Raw genomic sequence first — 9,667 nt, 5'->3', positions numbered from 1 at the left:
ACTTTAACAACTTGACATCATGCTGTAATCTAACTTTCTTCATACTCTACGATGGCTAAATAGGAAAAACAAACAGGCGTTTGCAGTCAGTGTAGAGATCATGTAGGTAGAATGAGGCAGAAAACTTCATGCTGTCCTTGCACTGTTGAGTTCCTCACCCTCTCCCTGCAAACATTGTGATTTAACCAATTCAGAGGTACAGCGAAAAAGCTCTTGTAAAAGCACAGAGATCCCACAGAAGTATATGCATGTAACTGCCTAGCAAACATTCCTGTCTTCTCTGTTTGATTTTATATGTTGTTGCCTTTCTGTGTGTTCATGAACACAAATAGTAAGTTTGGCTGCCCCACATATGCACACACGTGCGCGCACACTCTCTCACTCCGTTTCTGCAGTCCTGGGTATATTTATAAGTGAACTGATACTGCAAATCAGCTCAATGTAAATGAACTCCTATAGTGTTTATTTGTTCAACCAGGCAAATATATCAGCCGCAAATGCCTGCATTTATATTTGTACCTCTTGATATGAATTATGCATATGCATATATTAGTAAGCTCTCTGTCTTTCTCTTCTATTAAGCTTTGGGCTGGTCCCTTGGGAACTCATTATCTACAGTGAGTTTCACAAGGGCTTGATGTGACTCTACCAGAATTGTTATTGTATTGTACCTTCCCAGAAAGATTGTGATGTTTTTCCCAGACACCTACAGTTCAATTCCGTGTTGACTATTTAATCATCTAATAGCAGTGAGCATTTTTCCCACCAAGCCAAAATAGTGAAATTGAATTATCAGGAATATCTCTGGTTTTTGTTTTTTTTTTTTCCAGAGACAGAGCCATTAAACTAGCACTTGGACGGGTACCTCTGGAACCATTTCAGTGTCGTTCTTTCCCCTGGCAACCCGCTTCAACTTACTTTTCTGTTTTCAAAGTAGGTTTTGATTCCGCTTTTTTTTTTTTTTTTTTTTTTGACCGCCTCAGGATGGCAACTTTGCCCCATGCCGGCGCCAAAGCGGGAGACGCAAAGCAGCCCGCCGTTCGGCCAGCGTATCCCGCTCAGCGACAAGCACCCTGGCTAGCGGCTGAACGGCAGTGAGAGAGCTTGCCCGTCGCCAGCCCCGTCACCTCCGAGCCTCACCCCACCGCGGCGGCGGGGTGCAGCGGGCCACAACACCCCTCGCACGCCAGGAAAGCGCCAGGCCGTGCCAGCAGCCCCGCGGCGTGGCTTCCCCCACGCCCGCGCCCTCAGCCCCGGAGGCGCCGGGCACGAGGCGCCGTCGAGCACGAGGCGCTGTCGAGCACGAGGCGCCGTCGGGCACGAGGCGCCGTCGAGATGCCGTCGGGCACAAGGCGCCGTCGAGCACGAGACGCCGTCGAGCACGAGGCGCCATTGGCCGCGTCGCTGGGCCACGGCTCCCCCGGCGCCGCGGAGGTGCCGGCGGGTTGGCTTTTCCCAATCCCACGACGCGTGGCTGCACACACACCCACCCCACACGCCCCCCCCCCGGCGTTGGATTTCGTGACTTTTCGGTCAATTCCTTTCCCGGGCCACGCCGCCCGCCGTCGGGCTGGGCCGCGCCGGGGCAAGGCCCGGGGGCGGCGGCGCTGAGGGGGCGCCCCCTGCCGGCCGCGGCGGGAAGAGCAGCGGGAGCCCCCGCCTCGGCCGGGCAGCGGCGCCGGGACGCGGCCGGGGACGGAGCCCGGGCCGGGTGCGGGGGTGGGGGGGGGAGGTGGGCAGGCGAGGAGGTGGGGAAGAAGCGCGGTTCCCTTCCCCGGAGCCCTTTTTGGGTGACTTGAGGACCCACGCACACCCCCGCGCCCTGCCGCTGAGCCCCCTTCAGCTGCCGTTTTGGCACGGCCCCGGCCGGCGCTCCCGCACCCTCCGCACAGCGCACCTGGCTCCCCGGAGAGCCTCGGTGTCTTATAAGCAAGCCGGGCTGCCCGGCTCCCTTCCCCGGGAAGGAAAAGCAGGCTGCGGGGCTCGCTTGCCTCCAAGCTGTAAACTTAAAAAAAATTAAGGTACAAACTCGGCACGGTCACGCCGGAGCCCAGCGCTGGGTCCCGAGAAATGGCTGCTGCTGGAGGCGGCTCGGGGCTGCGCTGCCGGGGGGGTACGGGCCGGTATTCGCCCGCTGCAGGCTGGGCTAGCCCAGCGAGCCCGGCCCGGCCCTGTCCCGGCCCGGCCTCGCCGTGGCAACCCGGGCTTGAGATTTCCTCCCCTCCCCGAAAAGGAGGCGGCGGGAGGGAGGGCGGCTGAGGCGGCTCCGGGGGCCGCGGGGAGCTGGCGGGCATCGCTGCGGGGCTGCGGGGCTGCGGGGCGGGGCAGCGGCCCCCGCAGCGGCCGGGGAAGGCGTGTGGCTCTGGGGGTCGGTGGGCGAGAACCACGTCGAAGGCGTCCGCATCCCCGGCTTTTCGCCGGGGATCATCACTGACTTTCTGTTTAGGTTTGGGGTTTATTTTTTTAATCAAATGACCGCCCCATCCTCCTGAGCACAGGCGAACGGGAGGGCCCCGGGGAGGGGAGGCCGGAGGCGTTTGTGCCCCCCGGGTTCCGGTCGCAGGAAGCCGCAGCCAGAGGAACCCAAACCCCCAGACCCTCACACCCCCCCCCCCCCCCCGAAGCGCGGTCAGGGCGAGCCCGCCCCGCCTGCCGCAGCCCGGGGGGGCTGCTCCAGCCGGCCGCTGGGAGCCCCACCAGAAGCCCCTCGCCGTGGTATTTGGGCGCGGGGGGGTGGTGGGTATCCACCCCGGTCAGGAGCACTTCTTTAATAACACGCAAGCCAGCCTGCGTTTCCAGCTCGCCCGTGCCCAGGGCGAGCGCTTCCCTGCGGAGGGAGCCGAGGGCGAGCCCCCGGCCGCGCCCCCGCTCCCCCCGCGGCTGCCGGAGGGCGGGGACGGAGCCCCGCTCCCCCCGTGAAGCGCAGCTGTGGGTGGCCACCCACAGCCACCGAGCCACCGACACCCCCACGGCCACCCCCGGTGCCGGCGGCGGGGGGCTGAGCGGGCGGCGGCCCCGGCCTGCGTCAGAGCTGTGCAAACACCGCCGCGGCGCCCGCCGCTATTTAAGGGGCCGCGGCTGAGTCGCCCCTAAGTTCCCTGCCTGGGCACACACGGGCCTCGCCTCCCTCCTCGGCTCCCACCTCGGGAAAGCGCAGCGGAAAGGTAGGAAGCACCGCTCCCCCCTCCTCTGACTGCATCCCTGCCGCTGCGGGGGGGGGGGGGGGGGGGGAGGAAATGGGGGTGCTCGGCGCTCACCTGTGCGGCGGCTCTGGAGGCGTCCCCGCTGTTCGCTGGAGGAAACGCAGCCGGGTCCGGCGGGGGAGAGGAATTCGGGCTGCTCCCGAGCGGGCAGGGGCGGGGGGTTGCGGGGAGCGCAGGGGTGCCCGGCGGCGTGCCGGCCGGTGCGCTCCCGGGAGGGCGAGCGGACCTCCCGGCAGGGCGAGCGGACCTCCCGGGCGAGCACGCTGTGAGAGGAACAGCTACCTGGGATGAGATTTTGTGCTTGGAGTCCTTAGTATGTGCACGAATACATATATATACATGCATTTAAAAAAAAAAAAGGAATCCGGTCGGTTGAACAGATGCCTCTGTGGAAAGGACACAACCCACCCTTGGTTTCCAAGTACCAAAACCTACATAGTACAGCACTAATAACCATGGATTTTGACATTTTTCATTCATCTCCGAACAATGCTAATAAGACGTATTTTATGCATCGCAAATGTTTTCCATCTAGTGGATGTGGTGGGCAAATAAACTCAATTTTTCTCCTCTTTTAAAATTAAAAGATTATGTTCGGTACACTGTTCAAAAACTTAAACGATTCAAAAATTGTCATATAGATAATTCATGCGTATTTATAAATTGAAATTACCCCGTAGCATTAAATACAAGGTACCTTGTTTTTCCTAATAACTCAGAGTAATTTCTGTGTTTCCAGAAAAATTCTATTTCAGCTTATATGATCAGACAATATAGCAAAACAACATCGTTTTATCTAATACTTGTTTAAGGAAGGAGTAAATAATTTCTTACATTTGAATTTTCTGTTTTAAATGAAGAAGAATGTTATTAAGATGCATGTTATTCCTTACAGCTTTTAACTAAACAGTTTTTACCACCTCAGCTTTTAGATCAAATGCTTAGGAGGGGGTGTTAGGTTTGGGGTTTTCTTTCCCTGGGACAAGTTTTTGTTTTTTCTTTCTGTGTGTGATGAGGTGACAGCTCTTGAACACTAAAGTTCAAACCAATGAAGGGTTGATAGAGTAAAGGTTTTTCAGAGAACTTGGCAAAATTGAGTATTTGTAATAACAGCAGATTTTAGTACAACAGCAAAATACTGCGTAGTGTTTGAATCCTGAGATTTTTTGCAGAGCTCAATACATCTCTTTTACGTTTTAATGAAATACAGCTTCCAAAGAAGAAAAGCGAATATGAATTGAGTAGATGGGGGAGACACAGCACATACTACAGTGAATCAGTTTTATTCCTTCCAATGTATCTTCCCCTCACCAACGCTTATTTAACTATTCACATGCATGTTTTCCAACTAAAGACAGATGCCACAGTTACCTGCATCAAAACCAAGACACCCACAACCCTAGTTTGTTCAGAACCCAGCACCCCCAATGGAAGGCAGGGGTAGGGACAACATACAACGTAGTAAATCTGGTCATTTTAACAGCTTATCATTCCTTTTCTCTCCAGCAATGTACAGCGGTATATGCATCTGCGTGTTCCTTGCTGTGCTCTCGGCGAGCTCTTTCGGACAGCAAACTGTGGGCTCGCACAATGGGAATCCGCTGGCTGCTGAGCTTGAGCAGAGCTTGACAGAGCATCACCGGCACGTCCGTGCCCCATCGTCTGCTGGCCCGCTGAAATCTGTGCCGCGGCTGGATGGAAGCATGGACCAGAGAGCTAACATCGGCGCTTTGTTGGCCAAGTATCTCCAGCAAGCCAGAAAAGGTACTGGTTGCAGCTTACTTACTGTGCTACTTCTGTGTCAGTGGAATTTCCTGCAGGGATACCTAGATGTTAAGATAACCCTGTCATCATCTAGCATGAATTCCTAGAGAAGATAGGAGGTAGATTTTTGCCTGGTTATTCCTGAAGTAGAGAGCATTCTGTTATTTACTGCAAAACTCCTCAAAAAAGAGATTTGTACATAGCAGCCACTGACTGAAAGCTGCGTACAGGTAACCGAAGAAAATGTAACCTACCCGTTAGCTTTTATTTTTAACTTACTATTTTCATAGCCTTATAATTATTTTGGTATTATTTTCAGCATGTTGTATCTCAGATAAAATACAGCAATTGCATTTTCTTCAAACTTTTTCATTTTAGTTAACCTCCTCCCTCCCTTTTTAAAAGTTAGAAGAGCAGGAAAGCTTTTCTGAGGCTAAATACAGACCAAATGGCTAACCTCACCTCAGCCAGAAATACCTGTACCAGGGAAATTGTCCGAGTATTGGATTTTCCATGTATTTGTTCCCAGAGGAAGTTACAAAGTATGAAAGCTTTTGAAAGATCAGAATTCACATTTATGAACGTAGTAACTATAAATAAAAGCACATTTGCTTCAAAACATGTCAATTCCGGTTAGGTTTTCGGTCTCAGGCAGCCTGGGAACACAATCTTGCAGTTACTTAAATCCTCCAAGCACTGGTAGAGTAGTGGAATTAAAGCACTTCATTCTTATCATGTGATTTATTAGTCACTTGAGGAAACAATTGTATTGCATACATGAGCTAGCAAGAGAAAGAGTAAAGCTGCCCCTGTTGACATCTTACAGCATGTGTTTTACATAGTCACAAATGCAGGCCATCTGTGCTACCAGTAAAAATGAAGGATCAAAATCATTTCACGCTGAACACCCCGCCCCAAGAAAGCATTTTTCCTTTTGAACTGTCTCATTTCTGTATTGCTTTGTATCTCAATAGAGTAACACCATGGGCAGCCTAACTGCTGTGGCCTTTTGACTGCCAACCTCAACAAAAGCCACTACACAAATCTTGTTTACTTGTGATAGCTTCACTCCAGTCTATCCACTGTACTGCAGGGAAAGAGGACCTCTGGGAAGCAAAGAGGGCTCGAGGGGAAGGCAGTAATGAGCATTACCTGGACATCCAGACATTGAGAAATTAAGTCACTCCCAGTCCCAGACTGTGCTTAGGATAAAATTCACTTCATATGAGTAAGAGCTTTCTCCTCTCCCATCTGTCCACACAAGCTTATGCAGGCCATTTAACCCGCCCCTCTGGATAGCCTCACTGCTGACCAATATGCTCGGCATAATCCTAATCTTAGTTTTGATGGCGGTCTGCGATTAAGAGATGCCACGTGTATTTTATGCATTACATATCCAGCCATACATGTTCATCTGTGTACATCAAATAGGGCCAAATCAGAAACAACAGAAAAAGAACCGCTTTTAATATAGGCTGAGACACTTCTTCTCGTTACCAATTTGCACAATATCCATTAAGGAACTTCTTTTAGCAGTTCACATAATCTAATGGAAGGAGAATTCAGATACGAAATTCCACAATTCCGCACTAGAGTTAAAGCTGTGGCTGAATAAGAATCTTATTGCAGGAGCCTACAAAGCAGAATCCTCATTACCTTTCCCCAGTGTAGTCATTGTCACCCACCTACATGGAAACTGAACTCCTCGTTCTAGTTTATGTAGCCATTATAGTCTCTTAAATATCTGGCTGACATTTCCAAATAGCTTAAACAGATCAAGTGAAAAAAATTTTGGATTTAAGACGTCTCTTTGGTAAGTATTAATATAAGGGAGAATTTCCTGCATACACGTTAATTGGCATATATAATTAACTCTATAAAGTGACTGTTAGCAGATGATGGGATTCTTGTGACATGACTAGGCTAGCTGGACTCCGGTTTGTAGATGTGCTTGCTAGTTACAGAAAAGAAGATTCACAGGGCAAAACAGTATTTACTTAACTTATAGCAATACATACAGTGTTCCTATCAAAACATTATATTCTCATTTAACATAAAGGTTCTGGGCAGCACTTCAGAAATCTCTGCAGAACACTCACGTCTACTATATTAGTCACTTTTAACCTGTCTAAACCAAAATACTCACTAGAAAATTCCACGTCGGGGGAAAGAGAATCTGGGCATTTGCTAGTGTAAGCAGTCATCACTGATGGCATTTGCCCTTGTGATTAACAGAAAGGCTGATTTTGGACAATATTTCCAGTTAAAACAGTGAGAGAGTTAAATTCTCTCAAGAAGTTAGGGCTAGACGGCGGCCTCATAGCCAAACTGCTACAATTTTAAATACGTTTGCTGTACATTGATTCTGCAGTATCCGCAGGACATCTCCGGTGCTTTGAGGCAAGGTAATTAAGGTGCTGTTACTGTTCATTTTACTGTTTGTGACCCCTAGCTTCAATTAACTTCACCTGCAGGCTTTCAGCATGAATCTAGCACCGTGTAGAAGAGACGTTGTAGCTGTCACGCGTTAACTATCCTCTAAGGAGCCCTTGCAAGGCCAGACCATAACAGCACCAGGGGAGCCATTACAGCCCACAGGTCACTGCAGGCTCCGAAGTCTCCTAAATACCAGCGTCTGAGTGATGGTTCTGTGCCGTCTTAGCCCTGCCTGCGCATAGTGCCAAGAAGCCATTCTCATCAACTTAATTACGTATTTTGAATTATAAATGTGAATTTCATGGGTTTTGAGCGTTTAATGGTAGACATTCTTTTCTAGAGATAATTAATTTTTTTTTTTTGGTACCTTTAACTCTCTTATCCCTCTGCATCCACTAACAAACCAATGCAATTGTTTTTGGGTTTAGCGGATCGTATTCATTATCAATCATTACATGAGGAAAACCTTGAAATATAAAAGCACAGAATCACCAAGGGTTCCTTCAAAACAAAAGAAACCATAAGCAAGGCAATTGTGCAGATCTGGATTTGTGGGGTTTGATTTGGGCTTTTTTTCCTTTTTGATCAGTTCAAGTATTCCTCAAGCCCCAATCTGCATTGAGTACTAATAGATTGAGTCTGTTCCTTCCTCACTCAAGGCTTAAGCTCAATCTCATTATTGGCATATGTCAATTTTGTCTGTTTTCAGGGAGTACAGAGGGAAATAATTTACCTTTCCCTGCATTTTTAGTTACATAATGTGATGATGTCAAAACAGAGGGTTACAGCCCTTTTTTTTTAAAGCATAAATTCTTGCAAATAGTTTGTGTCTCTTTGATGCCCTCAGCAAGGAAGAAAGAAAGGCTGAGGCAAGATCAGAGATCAGCATCCAACTCTTCTGTGAAAGGAATTATGAAAGCTTTGGATAAGCAATGAAAATATCACTGACATAGTAATAAGCCCTGTATAATTCCAGGAATAGACATCTCTAGCTCTAAATTCCAATTTAGAGCAACTTTCTCAATTTCAGGACTCAATTTCATTATTCCCACTTCTCTACAAACCCTGGGATTCATAAATCTACCCTGCTTCTTACTGAATTTGCACTGTAAGAGCTCCTGTACTTAAATTTATGGCCCTTCAAGCAACATGGGACTGTGGTGGAGTCCTGTGGTGGCCTGAGTCTGCTCTCAAGCAGAGTTCTTCTGCCTCTAGAGCAAGTCTCCCAATACCAGTAAGAAAGGGTGTGGTCTTACAGGAAGAGTGAGAAATGGTCAGGACTTTGTTTCTCTCTCACGTAAAATAGGAGGGAAAAAGGAGAAATGCACCATATACCCTCCTGGCAGCCAAGAGGGAGAAAATTATCTGTTTATTTTACAATAAAAACCCCAGCCACTTTCAGGACATTACCCATAACGTTTCTATGACACTTCCCCAATGATATGATGTGGTGTTACATGGTCTGTGTTAAGTCAAACAGTTTCAACTATCACATACATCTGCTAATGAGTACAAAAAAGATCAGAAAATGGATGAACCTGAAAAATGTTTTCACTTACTCTCTGCTCTCCCAAATGCTTTTTCTTTAGGTCCCACTGGAAGGCTGTCAGTTATGGGAAACAGAGTACAGAGCATTGATCCTACACACAGGATAAATGACAGAGACTACATGGGCTGGATGGATTTTGGACGCCGCAGTGCTGAAGAATACGAATACTCCTCCTAAAGAACAGCAAACTATAGCAACAGAAAAAAAATCACACTCCCATGTCTGTACAGAAAGAGAAAAATTAATTTGTTGTCCTCTTTGAATCAGTGTTTTAAAATATATCATGTATTTGATGTAAATTTGTCTGTAAGACTATACAATGTAATATATACATATGCAGAATTTTCCAGAAAATGTTTTCTTTCTTTTGTGGTTTCTCATACACTGATATTATATTAAAATGATTTCACTTATCCCTTCTTGTCCTGTCACCGCATGTTGTTGGGTGTCTTACTATAAAGAGAGGCAGGAAAATGCCTTCATTCTACAATGTAAATATGTTCAGTGTGCTGAGTAGTCAGACAAATGAGCCACAAATCTTGTGACAGTCCCAATAGCTGCGAACTCTAAGGGGAACTTGCCCAGATACAAACCCAACAGCACAATACTGCCAGAAAGGCCAGCTATCTTCATGGTGACCCCATTTCTAAGGGACTGAGTTATACACCAAGCCCATGTGTTTGTAGTGAATAGTCAACAGTGCTAAAACTAAAAG

General features: G+C 48.3%; 1 protein-coding gene across 1 annotated transcript; it reads left to right on the top strand.

The window, feature by feature from the left end:
• Window positions 1-4,711: 4,711 nt before the first annotated feature.
• On the top strand, window positions 4,712-9,129 carry CCK (cholecystokinin). The gene is made up of 2 exons (XM_009481065.2): window positions 4,712-4,967; window positions 8,993-9,129. The coding sequence occupies exons 1-2, from the start codon at window positions 4,712-4,714 to the stop codon at window positions 9,127-9,129; spliced, it is 393 nt and encodes a 130-aa protein (XP_009479340.1).
• Window positions 9,130-9,667: the final 538 nt, after the last annotated feature.

The sequence above is a fragment of the Pelecanus crispus genome, chromosome 2 (assembly GCF_030463565.1).
Source record: "Pelecanus crispus isolate bPelCri1 chromosome 2, bPelCri1.pri, whole genome shotgun sequence".
Lineage (NCBI taxonomy): Eukaryota > Metazoa > Chordata > Aves > Pelecaniformes > Pelecanidae > Pelecanus > Pelecanus crispus.
This window is presented reverse-complemented; position numbering and strand designations above follow the sequence as displayed.

Excerpts from the sequence above, each read along its gene's own strand:
- CCK (XM_009481065.2), top strand. The coding sequence starts at position 4,712 with ATGTACAGCGGTATATGCATCTGCGTGTTCCTTGCTGTGCTCTCGGCG. Across the intron at positions 4,968-8,992 it reads TCTCCAGCAAGCCAGAAAAG|GTCCCACTGGAAGGCTGTCA; the intron begins GTACTGGTTGCA and ends CTTTTTCTTTAG.